The 23,684-nt window shown below is 45.4% G+C and overlaps 1 protein-coding gene across 6 annotated transcripts in view; it reads right to left on the reverse strand.

The window, feature by feature from the left end:
• Positions 1-213: 213 nt before the first annotated feature.
• Positions 214-23,684, reverse strand: part of LOC133412270 (neural cell adhesion molecule 2-like) — a 182,940-nt gene continuing 159,469 nt past the window's right edge. Inside the window, exons 16-18 of one of the 6 annotated variants that reach the window (XM_061695344.1) lie at positions 19,655-19,862; positions 19,282-19,321; positions 14,105-14,230 (exon numbers count right to left, since the gene is read on the reverse strand). In XM_061695344.1, the coding sequence (XP_061551328.1) occupies positions 14,174-14,230; positions 19,282-19,321; positions 19,655-19,862 (305 nt within the window). In that variant the 3' untranslated portion in view covers positions 14,105-14,173. Of the gene's footprint in view, positions 348-13,798; positions 14,231-19,260; positions 19,578-19,654; positions 19,863-20,442; positions 21,027-23,684 lie in introns of those variants that run through there. The other 5 variants (XM_061695345.1, XM_061695343.1, XM_061695342.1 and 2 more) reach the window with 5 other exon arrangements.

Consider the following 23,684-nt stretch of genomic DNA (forward strand, 5'->3'; position numbering starts at 1 on the left):
TCAATTGAAAAACGAGGATTTCTAAACTCCACAAGCTCATTCACAGCATTGGACTGTCTCGGACTGCCCGATGAGAAATAAATCAGGGCGGTGTATACGTTGTGAATTAAGCATCCAATTACGTGACAAGGCAAAGAGCTCGATTACAGAAAAAAAAGTCTGTTTCCCAGTCATCCTTTTTTGTTTGTTTGTTTGTTTAAACTGGCTGGTGAATAAAAGACAGGAGGAAAGAGGAAATCTTCTTGTAAACTTTGGCAAAATGAGCTCACCGCAGGGTGTTCGCTGTTCCAAAAGCGCTTCTTGACCTCCATCTTATTGTGTGGAACAAGCTCCTGGGAGATGAGCACCTGAAAAAGCATCTATTTAATGTTTGACTTTCATCTTTCGAGCAAGGATGTGGGTTTGATTCTTCTTATTTATCTTTTTTTAAAGACATTCATTAAATGTGAACCCACAGTGTACTTCAAACAAGGAAGCAGTTGAACTTCGACCTATCTCAGATATTCCCGAAAGGCATTCATTATTGCAAACATTTTGCACTCCCTTGAGTTTTGCAAATCAGGACTTAATTTTTCGGCTTGTTTTTTCCCCGAAATACCGCTACACGCACAAATCCCACACAAGAGGAAATACATTTGAAGTGAGTGAATTGTGGGTAATCACAACATCCAAGCCTTCATTCCGTTTTATTTCTCGTGGCTATGTGTGCAAGTGAAGTGTCTTCCAATACGATTCATCAAACATGTGACATGACGTGTAACATCATTCAGCTCAGTGTCCCCCCCAAATGCCGCCAAATGTTCTCCCCGTGCCTGCGTGGGTTTTCTCTGGGCGCTCCGGTTTCCTCCCGCATCCCAAAAACATGCATGCTAGGTTGATCGACAAATCTAAATTAACCGCAGGTGTGAATGTGGTTGTTTGTATGTGCCCTGCGATTGGCTGGCAACCAGTTCAGGGTGGACCCCACTTCCTGCCAGATGATAGCTGGGATAGGCTCCGGCACGCCCGCAACCCGCGTGAGGAGAAGCGGCTCAGAAAATGGATGGATGGAGAAAAATGCACATTAATCGTTTTTCTTTGATAAGAAACATTTTATGATCGTGAGAGCCCAACAAAAGCATAGGATGGCATGTATGCCAGGTTGGACACTCAAGAAGGAGAAAAAAGATCGATCCATGTCCATGTTCCAGACAGAGGAACAGAGATGGGAAGGATGTGCAGCAGGTTAGGGTGATTAAGGCTAGAGATGGAAATGTGCTTTCTGGTGCCAGTTGTGTGCTGGATAGATGGAAAGAATACTTCTTTTTACTTCTTCTTTTTAATACTACTTTTTCCAGATACAAGCTGTCGTTCGGTCGACAATGAGCCGCATTTTGCCAGATAGTGAACAACTCTTCCAAAAAGACGCTCCAAGCTGTTTTGGACACTCCTACTTGAGATTTGCTGTCAAAATACCGTAAACATAAAACAAAGACAATTAGATGTGTATTCAAAACAACCACATAACTTTGCTTCCCGAAAGTCCCCCCCCCAAAAAAAGGCCACATGCCATAGAGGGGCTAACGAAAAGCATGGGTGTTGTGACATTATCACCCTTAAAGGAATGGATATTTGAACACAAATGGTGGCTATATCAAATATCACGGCCATATATTGTTTATCCTTTGTGAAAAAATGATGAAAAATATGACTGCCGCTTACTGAGTCAGCTGTGAAATTTATTTGTGTGTGATTGGATGTGGGATTCCCATCATTTTGTGAAACCTCTCTTATTTCCCTTACATTGTTTGATTTCAAATCCAGCGTAGGCGGAGGAAGCACAGGTTTGACTCGCGGTCAGTGCCTCGATGCCCAGAAAATGCCGGTCTCGAGCCTCGATAAAAACGTGCCAAACAAATCATGCCAGTGATTTGCTGGGGCGACCCCCAAAGTTGCAACAACATTTCTATAAATGTCAAATCAAATAAACTAAATCACTGACCCATAATCTGTGGCTCTAACTGTGTATTGGCCAATTCACTGAATCAGTGCCACAAACAACATTTATAACCAAAAAAGGAGAAGAAAGGCGCTGAGATTTTATAGTTGAAATATCACATTGGATTTTCTGAATGTTGCCACTTGCTGTGGCCCATGGGAGGAACATTCCAAATTGTTGACAGGGGTAATGTGCTGGGTAATTCCCACGTGCGTCAGAGCACCTTTTCGATTGAAGAGGTTTTCTTTCTACTGGCATTTCAACAAAAACCTTTCGTTTTGTGCTGAATGGCCAGGATGTAACAACCATCTTCTAAATTTCCAAACAGGATTTTCTAGGTCGTAGCAGATGGGCCATGACAGTCACAGTGAACAATCTAATAAAATCCAGTCAAAGAGCTGTTTTTGCCAATTAATGGCAGATTAATTGCTCATTATATTAATGAGCTATGATACGTTCCGTGCAATTTGTTTTTATCTCGTACTTCTCCACCCGTGGCATCGGTGAGAAGCAGCGCCCAGGAACGAGAACATTTAGTTGCCATATTTCACAAGATTCGACCCTTCTAACAGCTTGTTATCATTGCTGATGTGAACCTGTTAGAGGTTGCTTTGACCTTTAACCTTTAAGGCTTGTTCATTTGATGTCGAATGGCAGTGCCGCGGCGCGCAGCTTCTCGGAAAGCGTCCTGTAACAGCCCATTTCACCTCACCTTCCATTTTAGGCAGATTTTTGGAACTGTAGCAAAAACTTTAGATTAAACCCGAGGGATACAAACTGCAGGAGAAGTGAACTGGGAAGCAAATCAATTACGACAAATGCCGAATTAACTATCAGCACTGACGACGGGGCTTGTTGCGCTTGATTGTTTGGACACCAGCGTGCACAGCAACGATGGCTTAAATGTCAGCGGGAAAACGGGAATGTTTTGAGACCTGCAACATTTCGAACACAAAAGGTTACGTTAAAAAAAAACAAAAACAAAAAAACCTAAAAATAATAAAACACCTCAGGAGGATTTTTATACAGCTCTAGTATTGGATCTCATTCGTTTGTCAAGGTCTATCACCAGGGTGCCGTGACAGATTATCCAATTTCACCTAATGTGTCAGAACATTATAACTGTATTAATTACATATATAGGCGTTCATCTAGCTGTGCCAGCAACGTATAGTGACAGACATAACAATTAAATGCTCTTCCATTAAACGACAGAAGCTATAATAGACCTGTGTATCACCTATTTCCATCTATACAAGAGATCATGGCTTCCTGTGAATTGGTCAGTTTTATGTTAATTTATTTTATAGTTATGTTGTTTATGTTATGTTACACAGGCCCCCATTTCACACAGAGTACTGCAATTTCTCGTGTATAGTACGCTCTCGAGTATAATGCGCACCCCTAAATCGACCTCGAAAATCTGGAAAGCCCTTCTACCCATGTATAATATGCACCATTGCTTTGCTGCTATGTGTATACTCAAAATATTAAGTATTGCCTGCATTTTATTCGGTTCCCTCCGCAAAAAATATTCTCCTCTGTGTGCATTTGTTGACTTAATTCAGATTTTTTTTCAAATAATATATTAGTCTTATTGGTTATGGTGCCATGTTGGCTGTGTCCTGCGATGACTGAACTGGTAAAAAATGCAGTTGAGTGCTCCCTTCGGAGCCCACATGAATCAAGTCGTTGGTTAGTAGTTGGTGTGTATTCCTCCGGGTGTTGATTTTTGCGCCGGCCGTCGTTTTGCTGCGAGTCTAAAGATGCTAGCAGTCAGCTAGCAGTTACAGGAGCTAGCTAGTTTACGTAGCGAGCTAGGCTAGAGTAGTGATCCAAGAAAGAGTGCATTCCGACTGAAACGTCTTCAAGGTAGCCAACTGGAGACCGAAACTTTTTACACCGACTAACCCATCAAAAAAATAAAAATAAAAACAGTGAGCTCTCCATGCAGCCACCATTATGACCATCGTTAAGATACAGTAGTGTATCAGGCCTATGTGTTCATAAAAATAAATAAATCAATAAAAATATTGTATACCCAAAAAGCATTTTTATATTATTGTAAGTCACTGTAAAATTATGCAGTTTGAACATGAACACTGTGTTTAAATATTGTCAAAAAAAATTTTCCTCAACAAAATCTTCAAGACAAACATTTCTTAAAGATTTTATTATACTTATTGCACTTTGATTCTTGAGTCTTCAATTGATATAGTGTATATATTTTGTTGGTATGTTGGACGATGACCGTGGACCCAAAGTAAACCTTATGCCTGGATCAGACTCCCAAGACAAATTTGGTCTTTCCCGATTGCACTATGTCAGACTACTGCCATCAATCAAATCTTGCCATATCTCGGGCAGACAGTGGCAACACTGCACATGTATTCCGATAGCACCGCATCCCGTCTTATACGATCACTGGGCGTTATCTTCTCAAATCAAACACTGGTCGGGGAGGTGGAACCAGAAAACGGGTCACGGTCAACGCGACTGGATACACTTGTTACCATGGCGACAACAACAACAATGCGCTGCGCCAATGTACTGTGTGTGTGTGTTGTGGTGTGGAGAACAAAATGAGGAAAAACGTGTGGCGGTCATCACCGATGTTCAGGATGATCATTCATGCATTGCTTGAGGTATGTTCACGTACGCTCAAAAGCAGACAACAAAATGTTATGTAGCCTAGCAAGCTAGTTCTAGCACTAACGGTTGTTCGTAAACATGCCGGCGTTCTGTCGAGTTATGCTCTAGCGTCGGTAAACATTGGTTTGTGCGCATGAATGAATTTTGACAATGGCGTGCAAGTATGTTGACAACGACGAGCACGGGAGGCGATGCGCCGCCCACATTACGCAATCCTATCGGTCGACGTCACGGTGCGCTGTCGTAGAGTTGTCGTTTATATGTCACATGACACAGAAGATATCCCCAAAAAATCAAACATGCGAGACTTTTCATTTCATTGGCGTCGTGGGGCTGTCGTAGGGCCAAATCGTTGGTTGTGGATTATGTCACACTACAAGAAGTTTTGTCTTTCCCGGCAAAATATGTCGGGCCCGATCTAGGAAATTGGCTGCGATAGCTCATCGGGCCAATATCGGGGCTAAAATCCTGTAGTCTGATCGAGGCACTAAGCAAGAACTGGGAGAACGTGAAAACTCCATCGAGAAACAGAATCAGAATCAGAATCATCTTTATTTTGCCAAGCAGTGTATGCAGTTTAAAGTGACGAGTAGTGCGATAATCTGGCCCAATGTTGATTGTGCAAATGTTGCAGACACTCCTCAGTCAGTGTGCAAGTGGGGCAGATGCTACACTGGCATGTGTGGCCAGTATTGGTCAACAACAGATATGCAAATAGTGCAGCGTGGGTGAGTGCACGAGTATTGTATAATTGGCCCGACAGAAATGTGACAACAAACTCAAGACAGCAAAAATTGGCAGCATGCCGTTTAAGAAGTTGATGGCAAGAGGGAAGAAGCTGTCGGAATGTCTGCTAGTTCTAGTTTTGCATCGATCGGTAGCACCTACTTGAGGGAGGGAGCCGGAAGAGCCGGTGAACGGGATGTGGAGGGTCCATTTTGTTGGGCAGGGAGCGTAGATTCGCGAGGTGGATCGCCAATCTGTTCGCTCTCTTGTGGAGCTTCACTTGGATGCCGGCTCGCTTCCGTCTGTGGCGCCGCCGCTGTCTCCATGCCCCAAAGACCGCGGTCGCTGCTCCGGTGAGTAAGTCAGGAAGAGACTGAGTGGATTTGCGAAAGTTGGTGAGAGAAAGTCCGGAGTAGACCCCTTGATGTTAGCAAGTCTCCCCTTGTGTAAGTGAGTCGCGTAATGTCTCCAAAGACAAACGAAAAACACAAAAACAAAAAACAATACTAGTGCGCCCGTAACCGAGGCGTCCACACGGGTAGGCGCCATCTTGTAATAGAGGAGGGAAGGCCAGAGCTGTGATTCGAACCCTAACCTCAGAATGGCGGGCCAGCTGTGCCAACCACTACACTGTGCTGCCCTATGAATAAACAAATCAACCCAAAGTCAGGCACCTTTAAACCTTCAACTCTTCACAAAAAGAGTTGAAAAAAAATTAAAAAATCTGGCATTTCAGAGTTTTGGCTGCATTGCATGTTGTGTGCTCCGATAATTATGACACATAACACGACACACACAAGGATTCTGTTCCACTACCGGCCTGGTAACAAGTCCTCTGGGGCAGAAATCTCACGTGATCCCACGTGATCTCACAAAAATGAAGACGAGCAGACCCTTACCAGAAGGTCGGAAGCCGGACTGTTCTGCCAATAACGTCTCAAAGAGATTTGCTTCGGAAAATATTTCTTGCCGTCTGGGGTACCCGCTTCGATGAAAAAACAAACAACCGACCCCAAAAAACCCAGGTACAACGTTTGTTTTTATTTACGGTCATTTCCTTGATTCTGAGTCGGGGTGCTTCTTTATTGTCTACATTTTGTTCCGTGTCACAATTTGCGACGTCACGGCTCGGCTTTCCCCACACACAAAAAGGTTTTCGGTCGCAAAAATTGAACGCGTTCATTATTTAAAATTGTCGACCCTGATCCGTTTCGGACCCTAAGATCGGGACCAATCCACTCTTGAACACACATCAGACCTGAAGACAATATTTCGCGCAATCCGCCGGAATGCAATCGCACTTCTGCATATTCATCAGCAGTGACATTCACCAGAAGGTTATTATCCGTAAATGTCACTTTATAATTAATGCATGTTGTCAGCCGGTTGCTCTCCTTTCCTCGGTAATGAGTCAAGTCGAGCTGATCGTAGTCGCGCTCACGTGTCCGAAGATACCGTTCTATTTTGGACCGGGATGCCAGGCTACTTCATTTGATTAGCAGACAAAAAAGCCGCCGGGCCTTTTCGATGTTTGTTTGGCTTGCTGGTGTAATGCGAACGCGCGCGAGGCTGCGGGGTCGGAGGCGACCGAGCCGACCGAGTCTTGGCCAATGAGAGAGCAAAGTTTACTCACACTCGGCGAAGATCACGTTTGACTGGCGATGAGGTCCGAACTCCACAGAGGCAATTATGGGGGCAATTTTGAGCTATTTAACAAATTGATTTTTAAAGCTCCCCCAGAGGCACATCCATTACTATTGCTGTGAGTTTGAATAAAAATCCAATATGAATTTGCACAAAGCCGGGAGGAGTGAATTTGGCACATTAGGCTAATAGAGAAGAATATTGTGCCTCGGAATGGCCTGCAAATAGTTTGACATTTACCCTGCCATGCGCTCAATTATTGGGAGAGATTTTTTTCCTCGAGGCGCCGAGCAGTTCTGCACCGTGCTTTCTGCAAATGGGTGTAATCTATAGGCTACAGGCTGTAAGGGATCGCGGTTGTGATGATGCGTGGCCAGGCTTCATCATTTCATCACGGCCGCATTTCAAACGTCTGACATCTCGCGCGTCGCCCGTCAACAGGAACACAAGAATTTGAGTTGCTCACACGTTCTTCTACTTTGGCGTGGGTCCATTTGGATGGCAGACTGATTTGTAGTTAGGTGAAATTGAAAACATAAAGTGTAGCAAAATGACACTTTGACTGGGGCTGGAGTTGTCACAAATTGGGGTTTTGTGGTGGAAGGGAAGCAGAGAGGCAGCCATGACTTCAGGATTTAGGATTCAGGATTCTCGAAAATACGAGAAAGCACACACATAATTAACAAAGTCCGAAAATCTCATTTCAAAGTAACAAAGACACACAAGGAAACAAACTCACCAAAAATTCATGGCTAGAAGAAACATGCCAGAACTAAGGAAACATGACAAGAGAAGACACGACAACGCATCGACGCGGACTGAAAGAAAGCAGGGACCTCAATACAAAGTAATTGAGGAGACATCGAGGCACACCTGGACCACACACACGCAAGTGGCTGATCGGTAGAGACCAGCGACTGGGCTGACGAGAACAGCTGCAAACCAAAACCTAACGAGCAGGACAAAACATCAACATGCGTCATAACAACTAAAAAAAAAAAAACTAAAGTGACAATTAGTTTGCTGTGATGGAGAACTGTTGTGCATTTACACTAAGACGTCCGTCTACAAAGTACATGCACGTACCGTGGTGCCTTGAGATATGAGTTCATTTTGTTCCATGAGCACACTATGAACTCAAAACACTCACATCTCAAGTCATCTTTTCCCGCTGAAATGAAGGGAACGCCATTCATCCGCTCCAGCCTCCCCAATAAATGGAGTGTATTTTCTATACAGAAAATAGCACTCTGTGATATTTAGCTCTCATAAAATCATACCGTAATAACATAATGCGATAGAATGTAAAGAAGTAAATAGTGTGTGAATGACGATTAATTGATTGCAACTCCTTCTGGTGCGTTCAACTTGGCCAGCGGGGGGCAGTGTGACAGTCATGACGCCGCAAACGAAGAAGACTTGCGCAGCTGCATTGAGTGACTCGGTCCCGTTCTCAGCGTTCGACTATCCGCTGCGTTGGATTGGATCCTATTAGTTGGGGCGCGCGTACCTCATGTCGTGGCCAGTGAGCGAAAGGTGCGCACTGACAGCATGCAACCTGCTCAGTCAATCGAATTTTAATCGTGATCACGATTTAGGCTGCCGCAATTAAATTAGCCTGATCGTCGGCGATATTGACATTTAAAATGCTCGAGCACTTTCTCAACCAGTGGTCAGCCAACGCAGGGTTAAGGTTCGGTTACGCTGACTAAATAACGAGAGGCACCGTGCTGCGGGAGTCTCAACTGACGTAGTGAACTGATAAAGAGGGCGGCACGGTGGGTGACTGGTTAGCCCATCTGCCTTAGTTGTTGAGGTTGCGGGTTCAAACCCCGGCCCCGCCTGCGTGGAGTTTGCATGTTCTCCCCGTGCCTGCGTGGCTTTTCTCCGGGCACTCGGCTTTCCTCCCACATCCCAAAAACATGCGCGGTAGGTTCATTGAAGACTCTACATTGCCCGTAGGTGTGAATGTGAGTGCCAATGGTTGTTTGTTTGCATGTGCCCTGCGATTGGCTGGCGACCTGTACAGTTGATAGCTGGGATCGACTCCGGCACGCATGTAAAGAGAAGAAAGTAGAGCAAAAAATGGGAGATGAGGAATATCGTGGTGAGGAGCTTTGAGGCACAAAAGACCTCAGCATCTGTTTGCTGGACTTTACGATTGCACTATTTTTTCAATAAGCACAATTTTTTTTTTGGGTCATTTATTCTTATTCTAGGATTGAAACACTGAAAAAAAGTGCGATGAAAATACAGATGTTTTTCCTAACGTGATGAATAACCGCTTATCAATTGCGATGACAATACTGATCAAAATCATCGAGCAGCCCCGATTCTTTCTCAAACTCAGCCCGACCCCTTGAGATGTGACCGAAAATGACGTGTCATTCCTACTCCAGCCATTCACATGAATATAAGCACCACAGAGCTCGTGGAAGGCACACACGGACTGCGTTAGAGTCATTTGCACTTCTGACGCGGCCACACGGGGGCCGCTGCGTTGGCCGCCGTCAGGCACGAGCTCGCCGCCCGACCCCGAGGTCAACTCACTCCTCGCCGACGAGCGTCACCGTACCTCTGAAGCCTCCCGGATGGCTCGTCCCGTTCTGCCCTCCCGTCAAGTGTCTTCAGAATAAGGACGTGTTGCGTCACCACAAGAGGTAAAAGCAAGGTGACGTTTTTTTCAAGACCCCTCCCCGCTGTTCCACGCGTCCTCCCTCGCCTGTCAGCTCAGAGCCCAGCTGGACCCGCGCCGGCCGACTCGGAAATCAAGCAGATTAAGAAAGCGGACCTGGCACAAAGCTTGCGGCCGGATTTGCCATGTGGAAAATCTCCACCTTCCGTGCACGCCGGCAGAGCTTTGGAAATTAATTTGTGCGCGCCTGTCACTGTGGAATTGTGCGGCAAAGTGGTGTCTGAGCGCACGCCTGCTTTTGTGCGCAAGGGAGCGAAAACTTGCAACAATGGCGGGGAGGTGTTTTCCCAAACTTTCTTGAGTAGTTGGGATTTAGGTGCTGTCAGTATCGTGGGAGACTCTGCAAAGAGTGAGATTAGCCCAGAAATATTACCTCAAGGATTTTTCTTCTGCTTAATGACTTCCTGCCAGTTGGCCAAAACACAATTTAAATTGACATGTGTGCGTGTGTGTGTGGCCCAACACACTTACTGTGCACGACGTTTCTCCGACTGCGTAACTTCTTCGCGGATCGCCGGGACACGTGTTTCGATCCGCACTGTTGATTTTCTTTCTTCAAAATCATTCAATTGAAAGCGTGATGCTGGTGCTCTATCAATACAGTTGAGTTGAACTGTTGCTTTTTTGGGGCAAACAAACCACAATTTGGTTTACCTGCCTCTGGAACCAAAAGCAGTTCAACTAGCCAGGATGCAGTCTGGATGCTGAAGTCACGAAAAGATCTGAGAATTCACTTCAGAACAACATCGCCGAGTTGGCAACGCTGACGAGCGGCTCGCAACTTCACATGCCGTAGCTCCGCCCCAGTCGTCGTGGTAACTAAAGTCATACTTGTGGGATAAGCGAATGTTAAGCGTACTGTAATTCTTAATCCTTTGTTACTTTGAAATTAAAAAGTCAGACATTTATTTATTTATTTTTTTACAATTCTTAATCTTCTGTATGATGTAATACTCTCGATTGAAGAAGAAAAACTCGATTTGTGTTTCAATCACCAACATATTTGCACGTTTTTAACTTGGGGACTATTCCTGAAGACAAAGCCAAAGTAGGATTCATGAAATTGTTTTTTTTTTTTAGAGGGAGAATAAAGGGATTTTATTTAGAGGACGCATTTGCGATTGGAAGAGAATAAAGACTTTTCTTGTTGTTGTTTTTTCACATTACAAGAAGACAGAGGTCATTTTCCGTGTGGAAGGGAAGGATATTAGACGGGGAGTTTTTTGCCTGTGTAAAACGAGCTTCAAGTGATACTTTAGTGTATGTTAAAAAAAATGACCTCAACCTTTGGCACATTGAAAACCGAATATTATCAGTACGAGGTCTTCGCAGCAATTGAGAAAGAAGCACACGGCGGATTAAGCATGCTGGGTTATCGTCATCCGGTAAAGTCAATTAGACGACGTTAAATGTTGACTGAATAGAAGGGGTATTGGCTGGGAATTACAATTGTATCGAGAGAGCCAACAAGTGACAAGTTTGGCTCAAATGGACGCGTGACGCGCCGGAGAGATTTTGACATTGACTTGTTCAAATGTCCCTTTATTCTCCTTACGTTGCGACTTTATTTGGAGCCTGATTTGGCTTCTTCAATTGAGGAGCATACAGTGTGTCAAAAGCTAAAAAAGCTCCTGCAAACGGGTGCAGTATTGCTGCTGAACACGAGTTTCCTCGAGTCTATCGTTTTTTTGGTGCCAAGACTTGACAATGAAAGATTATAAAAGACTATTGGCGAGTATCTCCATTCTCCTTTGCTCTCACGCGTCTCCTGGATTTCTCACCTAAGAGGTGAGAATCGATTAAGATGCAACACAGCGTCTGTGTGAAATAATGCCGGCTTAGGAATGACCTTGATGAAAATAGCACTGTGCCCTCTGGAGAAAAGAGCCCCGCAAATGTTACTGACCTGCAAAAAAAAAGAAAAAGAAAAGAAGCTATGTTTGTTGAGGAGTCTGCGTAGAAGTACGTTTTTTCACAATGGCGACGATAAGCATGACATGTTCTGCCACTGCAGTGGTTGTTATCTTGTCATTTCTCATGTCGACACCCTTGTAACACCTGCGGAGGAAATCTGAGAGAAGGCCACATCAGGAAACTCGCTCTCTTCTCACAGGAAATGTTTATTTACAGCGGCAAATGACAGGAGTCACAAGTGTGGCACAGGTACATACAGAGAGACATCAATATTCCCACGTCCTGCACAAAGCACACTCAGCGGGGAAGGGGGTCCAAACGGGTGCAAGGGATTTGGGAACCAAGAGGACACACACTGGACACTGAGATCACACACGCCCGTTTGACCCCCTATAGAAGAGGACACGGCGGACCGGACACAGGAGGAATGAAGAGAGGAGGCTTCCACGTCAAATACAAAAGAACGTACAAATCGGAACGCCGCCCGGGCACTGCGCGCTCGCATTTACAGTCCGCACGGTCGGCAGCGGAACCGCAACGTGGACCGTGGACCGTCCCTTAGGATGGACAGCAGGTGCACGGGCTTGCCGGTCACACACAAAAAAAGACGTCCGGGAGGTGGCGAGCGGCGGCAGGATTTGCGCGAGCGGTCACTTAAGCGCTGCAGATTGGGGAACTCGATCACTGTCCACAAGTGCATCATTAGCGACTCACATTCGCGGGAGGTCGTTATCGCCTCGCGCTGTGTCAAATAAAGAGAGACAAAGTCAAATCGGCTGCCAGAGATGAATGCAATTTTCCAATCGGGGGCGCTCCCTTTGGACAAAGGACATGCAGATGCATCCACAGGATAAACATGCGAGACCGGTGCACGGAGATTATTCATCTGCTGCTTCGCGCACAAAAACACACCGGATGATAAAAGACGTCATTGGAGCTCCGCGAGGTTTGTCAGAGAAGCTCCGGGACTATATTTCAAACCCAAACTTTTCTTTGCCTTCAAATGTGGGCCAGACGACAACCTGCACGTCGACAAAAAAGATCCTGTCACCTTTTCTTCTTTCAGCGCGTGAGGAGGAGGGAAATTGTGGCCGCTCACAACGCCCTGAAGGGGGTGGCGAAGGGGACCCGCTCCGATGGCCGTGACCACAAATGGGCGCGGAGCTGTGGCACGCAAGGCTGGGACAGTGCCTCAGAAAACTTCTAGTTGGGGTCTGAAAGATATCTTTTGTGACACCGGTCCCGGAACTTCCTGACACACCTCGTAGTCACGACGTCAGCCCGTAGTTAGCTGTACTACGAATGTTCTGTTCAGTGTTGACGACATTTTCCACAGTTCACAGCAGGACAAAAAACATTCAACCTTCAGACACGCTCTGAAGGTTGAGAAAAAAAACAAAACCAAACCCAAAAAAATAAGTGTTTCAGAAGCGAGTACTACTACACGAGGGGCCAGATCGGGTTACTTCCTCCACTGATATGAAATCGCTTCGGGCCGCAGATTTGACTCGACAACCCAACGTGAGACTGGCACTAAGCTTTGGACCAAATACAACATGACAAAAGAAGAAACCGCCTTTTGAAAAAAGTCACATCCTTTATGGTGTATTGACATAAAAGCTCTGTGAAATCTTTTTTTCCCACCTATGTACAACACGTGACAAATGTCAGCGAGCAGACCAGCAAAGAAAAGAGACATTGAGGAGACATCAGAGGCAGAGCGCGCAAAGACATCAAAGTAAATGTTGACTCGTGTCCCGATTCCTTCATTCCGCGCTTTTCTCTTCTTGCAATAAACTTCTTCGATGGATCAAAACATTCACATTTCAAGATCACTGCAGGGGACCGACAAAAACAAACCCCCGAATCATCCTGTCGGATGCTGAGCGATGGCAACAGTGGCAACACTTTTCGAAAACAATCAACTCAACGCACGTATGCTGTTTGCCACCGCAGTATGTTTTTTTTTTTGTCATTAAGTGTTTCTGTTTTTTCTCTGGCGACACAGAATAAAATAATTATTTACCCCTTTTACGGACATTTTGTCTTTCTCTTGACTGAAGCTTTACCCGGCAAACAAAGAGGTCGACATCCTCGGCGTACCGGGACGAGTGTGTTAGTACTGTAAGGTTCTTTTGCCCACAAAGTGTGATCGCGAGAGGTCAGTGGTGGGTGGGGTAGGGGGGGGGGGGGGGGGGGGGGGCTCTGACTGAGTTGCGAATTCTTTGGAACAACCCACGGGAGGCGGCCGGAGGGCGCCTTACCCCCCAAAAAAGCATCATGGGACTCATAACGGTACACAACAAAACAAAAAATATACAATCATTTTTCACTGATGTCATATGTCAGCAGCCACGCACCCACGCGTCAATCTCGAATTTCTATTTACACACGCCTCTCAGTGACGCACACTTATTTCTCTGGACTACGTTGCAGTTCTGTAGCTTCTCTGAGTTTTGGTGTCGTGATCCGAATGTTCTTGCGGGTGCGAGAGGGGCGCCCCCTTTCATGCTTTGCTGTCTTCCGGCTTGGCGTGGATGCTGCGGTCGCCGTGCAATTTGATTTCAATCGTATCCGGCTTGAGAGACTCTTTGCCATTTTCTTCCTTCAGCGGCAGTTTCCTGCAATGCGAGCGCACAGCGTGCATGTGAGAGCGCGTCGGCGAGCGTACGACGGGACGACGGAAATGACTTGGCCGGGCGCGGAGGATGGCAACGAGACGCATGCTCGCGTGAGTCACGGACAGGAAGCGTTGGCAAGCGGCCACCGGGAAATGAGAACGCAGCAGTGATGGAAGCAGCTGAGAAATGTTCACATTCATTCAGTGGTCAGCATGATGCAGGGAGGTTCGACACTGCTCCAAGATATTCGATTCATTCCTCTCTGAGATGCCACTCCAAACGGAGATGTGCTGTATTCATATTGGAATATATATCATCATTATATTTGTCGCTTGGAACAAAGATCAGCGTAACCTCAGATCGGAATTCAATATTTGTATTGCGGGCAGCGGCAGACGTAGCATTAGGCAAACACGCGGCCGGGGAACGACACATTTCCGGGTGCCCACAAACTTCTCATGAAAACGGATTACTTGTCTTTAAAGGTGTAGTAATTATTACTGCTTTAGATCCGATCCACACGCTTAAACGTGCTTCATCAAAAGAAACCTGTTGGCGCGGTTGCGATTATGAAGCGGAGTCAAAGAGGAGAAGGTGAGCGGAGAGCATCGTTTTGGATTTATTTATTTATCAAAACCATGAAATGTTTGAATTTCATTCGTGGTGACACATGTGCGTAACCGCCGGCGACAACGGCAAGCGGCACATCTGTAGCGCTGCTGTCAGTGTCGGCGACAGCCGAGGAGGACGCAGTGGAGAGGGAGTGACGCGAGTGACACGAGTGACACTTTGCAGTGCGAAGACGTGATTAATAAGGCAGTTGAAAAACAATATGGAACGCTCGCGTTCTTGTCAGTGATTCACTTGTTAGATCATAATCCTTAAGAAGGATTTTCAGGACTTGATGTCACTCAGAAAATAGGAGAATACTCACACACTTTTTAGTTTTGATAGGCATTGATATGAAAAATAGTCGGCACAGCGTCCAGTGCGGTACGGTCCACTTCCACTTCCAGTTAATCAGTTTGAGAAACGCATTCGGAAAGGAATATTTGTCTGACGGTGTCAATCGAAACGGAGTATTATTATCCTGGTGAAAGCAGAATTTCCGATACAGCTACATTGGATATTATTAGATTGCACCGAATGAAATGGCCGCGACGTGTTTCATCATACTTTCTCCAAATAGATTCCAAGTGCATATGTGACACAATTTTTCTTGAAATACGTAACATTATAGGAGTGTTTAAAAAAAAAAAAAAATCAAAAATAGCCTAATAAGCACCATTGCCCAGCGCCCTAAGGGAGTTCCTCTGTGCGACATTGGAGGATGTTAAAGTTCCCACGCAGCGAAAGCAATTTCATGTTTCATTAGCTCATGCAAACCCGGCCTGGAACGGCAGCGGCCAAACCTCTCGGATGCCTCTTTGGCTCGTGCCCTGTCCACATTCAATCATTTGTGATGCAAACACGATTCCGCAGCTTATTGACACCTCTCGACTAAGTTGTTCCATGTTGCAGGGAAATCCAAATAGAATTGAATTACACCACGTAGATGGCCATTACACCCGCAGCGAGTGAAAACGGATTAAAACATGAGCCTGTCGCAGCCGACTCTGCAAATATTGAGGGATGCGTCTGTGGGATTTTGGTGTCCGTTCACCCAGAAGAATAATGGTGAGGTCGTACTCTCTGTTCGAGTTCATCCCAAAAGTGTTTCACGGCATTGGGGTCAGTTATAGCAGGTTGTTTCTCACCAAATTCATCAGGCACGCCTTTATAGACCCGATTTGTGCAGTCATGCTGGAAAAGACAGCTGGAAGTATCTCGGTCCAATGAAAGTCACAAGTAAGGTCCTCTGCACACCGAGCAACGTGACCGAACCGTGGGGTCGCGCGACTGGTTTCCATGAGAGGCAACTAGTCACAGCGCTGCCGATGTCATGGCTAATCAGAAAAAGGCTTTCATAAGCGGGTACCAAACGAGATCCGCCAAGCCGTAACAAGCTGTTTTAACTATACTAAACTATACAGAGGTACCTTGAGATAGGAGTTTAATTTGTTCCGTGACCATGCTCTAAACTAAGCAAAAAAAATTAAAAAAAATAAATCTCCATTAAAAAGAATGGAAATGCGATGAATCCATTCCAGTTCCCCAAAAGATACCAAATAAAAAAAATAAAAAAAAAAGACAGGTGGCAGTATATTGTAAAATATAGTCATAAAAGAATTAATAGTAGCGAATGTAAAGACATGAAGTGGTTTTATGAAGTGTAATCAATTCAAAGGTCTCACACATGCAAACACGAACTGAAATTTCATTTGCGTGCCTGTACCTTTAAATGCGCCACATGTATGTCTCTCTCTCTCTCTCTCTCTCTCTCTCTCTCTCCCCCTCCACCCTCGCTACACTCGAAGCATCGTGACACTTCAGCTATTGGTCGCAGTAATGGTTGATTTCTTGACGCTTCATGTGCACACGAAGCCACCTGCTGGCCATGTGCATAATCACAGGTAGCTGGCTCTTAACCACAACGCTGCGTTGCATTTTTGCCTCTTTTTGGCTCTCGTGAATGACGACATATTACGAAACAATGTTTGACCTAGTAATTTTCCGACAGTGTATGATACATTGTTATTGAATGTAGTCTGCGTGCTTAAAATGTTTATGTTCAAGATGATATAAATTGGGGTACAGTAATGTTTTTCCTCTCACAGTTAGCTTTTATTGTACCCTACACCTTCCCTTTGAATAAAATAAGAAACTGCCTGAGGTTGGAACTCACGCGCTATGTCCACTGTCCGAGCTACGTCCAAACTCTGTGCTGTAAACACTCTCCTAAAATCTAGTAGCCTCTACAAACTCCCCAATCTTTCTCCAAACTCTGAAGTGACCATGAAAAATTGCGCGCATTTTGAATGGCGCATGCATGTGGGAGGTTCATATTGCTGTCAAACCTGGCGGCAAACTCTGAAGCGTTCCCCGAATCGGTCACGCGGTACAGCCGGGCTTCTGACATCATCACTTCCGGCACTCCTCCCCTAAACGCGCTTTACGCAAACGCCCCTTCCGTCACCCGACACGCGCCTCGAAGAGTCGGCACATCTCGTAACATCACCAGCTGTGAAACTTTTGTTTTACGTGTCTTTTACATAACTTCCACTCAACCGTACAGCATTGTGTCAAAACACAGAGTAACGACATTTGGGCCCCACATGACATTCAATTCTTCTCGAACGAATGTTTTGCGTGCCGATCGATCTCCTCTGAGTGATTCCTTCACATCAAACGCTCGCGTCTTCTGCAGACGTTTCTCCGTAACTTCTCCGGCAATCTCATCTTTAAATTCTTTGAAAGACCCAGCTGGCGTCGTTGTATTTCATTTTCGCATTATGTTAACCGTTAGCCCGTGTGTCTGTGGTGTTTTCCCTCATATGCTTGAAGGAAGCCGTGGTTGTTTGAAATACACAACGTGTCATTCTTTTTGTTTTATAGTTTTCAAGTAAACGTCAACTGGCAGTCGCAATGTACAGCTTGAAGCCTCTTTTTTGGTGAATGTTTCCTCATTATATCAGCCAAGGTGCTGCTTGTTGTCAAGCGAGTGGAGACCCCTGCTGCCATACAGAAAAAAAACCCCCAAAAAACTTGGCCAATCGGCGGCTCGTATCTCAAAGAACTCGCAAGTTGGCTCACTCGTTTCTCGAGGTACCGCTGTAATTATAATTTCAACAATCGCCGGTGCCGTGTGAAGTTACTTTTCGTGCCCAGATGCTGAGTTCCAGTGCGTACCCTTCAAAATAAAAGGCTCCAAGCTTAAAACAAGAACGTCAAGTTAAAACCCGTACATATAATCCATTTGACGTGATGAAACAGAATCCAGGGGCAGCTACGGAGCATTGGGAAAATGAGTTGACGTCACTGAACATCACAATGCTGCCAGTGAAGTCCACTCAGTCAACTGGGTGAATGAAACCAAATAAAATAGTTAAAACATTTGCAATAACTACTTTATGCTATAGGTAACTCTTAGCTGAAACATAATTCATGAATATCAAGTCAATTGGGTTAGTGCCACACACATGGCCTTTTAGTTCATAGGTTTGATCTTGATACTGGTTATAAAGAACCTCAAGTCAAATGTTCATTTTAGTCCCTGCTGCGGGCTGCTACGAAAATGGATGTTCATAATTTGGACACACGTTATTTAAACCATGCAAACTTTTTTGACCCCCCCCCCTAAAAGAACCGGAATCGAGAATCGTTTGGAACCGGAATCGAACGAAGGAACCGGAACCGGAACCGCTGAAATTCTAACGATGCCCAACCCTAGTCCCAATAGCCTCCAAAACACCCACACGTCCTCCTTTATTCTTATCCCGATATCAAGTAGCTACAGCGGCAGAGCAATGGTGTTTGTGGTTCAGTGAAAAAAAAACAAAATAGTATCGTGTATGTTGACCCTCAAAACATTGTTTGTCAAAAGGAACACCAGCGGTCACAATTTTCCATTGCAGCACTTCGGTGGAAGTGCGGCGCTGACCGTAATCGGTTCCCGATTTTTCAGTTGCGTTGCCTCGGTCGCGGCTCGGCGTGTGCAGCGGCCTTCAGGGAAAACCGACGTATCGAGAATGCGATTTTTATTTTTTTTAAAGGTGTGCTCCAAGACTTCATCACATGGTTGCCTTTTCCACTTACAGCGGCACACTGTGAGAAACCTAAAGGTCAAACATAACTGTAAATAAAAGTACTATTATATTGTAATAACACAGGTAATTACAACCAAGTGACCCAGTTTTCTTGTCCATTACATGAGGAACTGATTGAAATGTAACAGCAAAAAAAGATTGGCCTCAAAGCAGCATTAAATTCAGCCTTCATGCACACTTACAACTGGATGTGAACAGTGAATGCTTAATAAATGGACTGCGGCGGTGTCAAATGGCCACACGGAGAACCGCTTGGGAGTGACCGATGCTTGAAGGCATGCGCGTGATGACGACACACACACACAGGATGAGACGTTAGTGAAGAAGACGTTATCAGAGACATACTGTGGTTGAAAAGGTGGTCGGGCGGCTGTTGTAGGTGTACCTAGACGGCAAAAAGAAGGCTTCTTTTCTCATTCCCCGAAAAAGGTTTACACAAAACAAGTGACTTTCACCAGCTCGCCAGATTTCTACAACAAGAATGTGAGCTTTTCACAGAAAAGAGTTAATTTGTTCCAACTTTTTTTTTTTAATTTTTATTTTTTAAAAACAGGCCACTCAACGTGTGCATGTTTGCTTGAAAAAACTAAATCAAATGTAGTTGTAACCCAAAAGGCCGTGACACCCACAGCAGATGCTCCCTGTGAAGCATGAATGACTTGTTGACATTGATACAGCCGCACTGTCGCCACAATCCTAGAAACAAAAGGACACTCACAGGTAGGCGGCCTTGCCCTCCTCCATTTCTTTGCCTTTGCCGCCGGTGGCCGTCTTCTTGCTGCACAGCGCGCGCGTGATGCACATCAGCAGGCCGCAGCGCCGCAGGAAGAAGCAGCCGACGTCCACCAGAACCAGCAGCAGGAGCAGCGCTCCGAGGCCGAGGCCCACCACCGCGCCCAGGCCCAGGCCGCTGAACAGGGATTCTGCTGAGACACGGACGAAGCGCCGTCAGCAACGGGAGATGGGGCGAGAGGTCGAGAGGGGAAAGGCTGCGGGTGGACGGTCGCGGCTGCAGCTCCTCCTACCAACTCAAGTAAAACCAGCAATTGCGCACAGCCCCGAAACCTGAATGTCCAACACAAAGAAGGTTCTCGTCTACGATCCCTCGGTACCAAAGAATCCATCGTGGACAATCGCGTACAATGTAATGCACGGTTGGAAGGCTGGGGGGTTTAGGTCAGCGGACGTCGGCGATCTTTGTCAGCTGGGGGCGTGTGAAGCCCTTCCAGACTCTTTTGTGATGAAATAAGCTCGACCTTGAACCTTTTCAGGTCATTCGGCTGAGCGAAGGTGAGTAGTAACAGGCTACGTTTACTTGAGCCACCTTTTGGGTAAAAGTGCACTTGTCAGAGTAGTTTTAATGAAACATACTTTTTTACCTTCACTTGAATAGTTTTGCTTCAAAAACACTACATTCCGCTCACAATTTTCTCATCAATCTATTATTGCTCGTGTGATCGATTGGTTTTGGTTTATCAGGCGGAATTTTGTCACAGACACACACTCACTTTTCAGAATCAGAATCGGTTTATTGCCATTGTCAATGAAAGGTACAGTCACAAAAAGGATTTTTTTCTCGGTCCGATGGTGCAACATGAAAAATGGACATAATAATAAACATAAAAACTAAAACCGACGTAGACTAAAAAGGAAAATAAACAATGTGCAATAAGCATCAGGTGCAGGTGAGACGTTTTAATGGGCGGAAGTGGTCTTAGTCTTCCTGGGTCCGATGGCCAAAGGGATGAAGCTGTCACGGGGCGCCAGGTTCCGGCCCGAGGGGAGCGGGTCGAACAGGATGTGTCCAGGGTCAGTAGGGTCAGCCATAATCCGACCTACTCTGGAGACCCGCAAGCCCTGAACGGATGGGAGCCTTCGCGGTCACCTTTCAAGCGGCACGCGGAGGGCGCCGCCAACATATTGGTTGGCTGTTGGACTTTCCTCAGCTGCTGTAGGAAGAACATCCTTTGCTGGGCTCCCACTTGAGGTCCTGGGTGGTGGTGGTGCCCAGGAAGTGGAAGGAGTCCACGATGGAGATGGGTGAATCTGTGAGGGGGCCTGTCCACCATCAGCGCCTTTGTTTTCTGAATCTACATAAATGACTCATGGGTTTCACTTTTTGAATTGAACCGAAATAAATTAAGCTTTCCATGACATCCAAATTGTTTAAGATGCATTTGTATTTGCCATAAATGTTACCCAACAAAACAATCACGATGGAAAAATGAAGTCAGCACAAATGAAACTGTTAATTGTCCTTAGAATTCAAAATCAGTCTGGTATCAGGAAGGCCAGGAAAACGGAGGCCACAAACATTTCCTGCATGTGGCTAGAATGAAAAGGTTTCGCCATCTCACCAAAACGTAACACTAGATATTGAACCTCGGTCTGAATTTGTCTGAAATCCGAATTTGTACCCCTAATCGGAATTGCGTTGCGGTTCACACAATTCTATGTCGGGTTGAGGCCCACAGGCGAGGGTGACCTCATGCCGGCGGTCGTTGAATGGTTCACGACGTGGTTACAAAGTAAATCTCATCTTTTGGGTCAAGAGAGAAAATTCCTTTTGGATTCTAAAGGGTTTAAACATATTTAAATCTTAATCTTAATCGAACGCGTACAATTGTTAAGTAACGGTATTAATTGTTGCCAGTTGAGTCGAGGTCATTTGTCGAATAATGACTTGACTGTACAGTAGCTCTAATTATAGTTGCTAAGCAACACGGAAGTGGCTCGCGGTGATGTTGCCTCCTACCTGCTTTTATTTTGTATGTTTCACTGTGTGAGGAAAAACGAATGCAAAAGCGGGTGGGATGTCGGTTCCGGTTACTTCTCATTCTCGCCAGAAGCCCCCGGCCTAACTAATTGGTTGAGATTGAGTTTTCACACTTTGGCTAATTCCTAAAACACCATGCGGATTCATTTTTAGTTCCACGCTCCATGAACCCTCAAAGTGACCAAGACTCCTGATGACTTCCTGAAATGGAGCCTGTCAAATCCCAGGAATCCAAACACATCCGTAGCCGTCCGACCGTGACGACACAGACTCATTATGCTTGGCCGCTGAGTGACGGTCCCTCCGTCGGTCTGAGAGGATGCGAGGCCACTAATGATGACCGAATGGCCATTAATTGATCAGGGAGGCAGCAGATGCTAATCTTCAGAGGGATAATCAGACGCGTTGGAGAATGTGAAAGAGGATGCTCCGTAAGTGTTGGGAGATTCGGCACAAATCAAAGTTTTCCCGGAGAGCTTTTAAGAGGATCATTAAACAGAGGGACAATCTCCTCTTGGCCCCAATTTAAACAGGATGCAACTGGAGAGCACTCAAGAGTCAACTTGAGGGGAAACTGTTGGCTTCTGACATCTTTAACGGGCAATTTGAGTTCATCCACACCGATATTTGTGTTCAAATGCCAATTTCCACACAACTATGAACACATTTTTTTTGGGGTGCCGACAACTTCCAGATCGGCTCTCGGGAACTCCAGACAGGATTGTCCGAAATACACCGGCAGTGGTGTCCAACGTTTTGCAAGTATTTAAAGAATCAAAGCTTGTGAGCAACCGCTCTCGAGACAGAACCCCAAAAAATAGCAGAAACGCAAGCCATCGAGCGTGACCGTTCGCTATCACTTGATATCATTCGGTGACGGCAGCAGTTGCGTTTCACAGCCCACCCGGGTTGTGCTTTTGCACCGAACAAACCTTTTTTACCATTAACAACCAGTGTCAAGGACTCGATCATTTACTTCATTTATGATAACTGCAATGGGCAGCCATAAAAGCAGCCATTCGCTGGTTCCATTTCCCACCTTACTTTCAGCACAGTCGAGACGTGCAGGCTTACAAGAGATGAGAGGAGACTTTTTCATTCTTTTTTGTGGCACAAATGCTTACCACTGCCAACCACCGGTGAATAAGGCTTCACTGGAACCTTTTTAAGTTGAACGCAAACTGTTTAAGGATGCTTTGGAAATAAATACAAATAGAACTGATAATCATTTCCAGGGTCAAACTGGAACCGCAGGATCTCTTTGGAGACGCGCCGCTTGATTGCGATGGGGAAAACGCCGCATTTAGCTTTGAAATCAATCTTTTTTTTATAACACCTGCCCTGGAACATTTTGGACAAACATTGTAACAACTTTTAAGTGTCTCAAGTAAAATACAAAATAAATAGAAAAGGCTGGAAAGATTTGAATGATGTCTTTGATGACCTTTCTGCAATTGAATACAGGGGCTGACCTTCATTCATTCATCATACAAAATTAAAAGTGCACACGTGCTCATGAATAATACTAGAAACAGCGACACACGGCAAAGACAAAAGCGGCGAGCATAGCAAATATAGTCTGCACGCTATAAAGGAGGGTTACCTTTGAAGTCATTCTATCTCATCAGTGTCGTAATTTGCTGAAATGCAATCGATCACAAATGTAAGAATGTGAAATCTGACCACCGAGTCGATGTCAGCGGTTTGTCCCAGCGGTGTTGCTAAATGACCTCCGCTGCAGATCCGAGCTGACCGCAGATCAGATTGCCACAAAACCTCTGCAGTTATTCCATCAAAACTGTTCCAAATCAACACTGCACTCTCCAGTCATCCTGCCGCAGTGTTGTTGTGGAAACACTACGATATGTACCTGAATCAGCTATTCACCGTTTGCACTTCTTTTCACATAGCGAGTACTCCAGTGATGCTTGGTTCATTGATTTGTTTACATCAACAGATTTCGGGGCTTTGC

Source organism: Phycodurus eques, chromosome 1 (genome assembly GCF_024500275.1).
Source record: "Phycodurus eques isolate BA_2022a chromosome 1, UOR_Pequ_1.1, whole genome shotgun sequence".
NCBI classification, from domain to species: domain Eukaryota; kingdom Metazoa; phylum Chordata; class Actinopteri; order Syngnathiformes; family Syngnathidae; genus Phycodurus; species Phycodurus eques.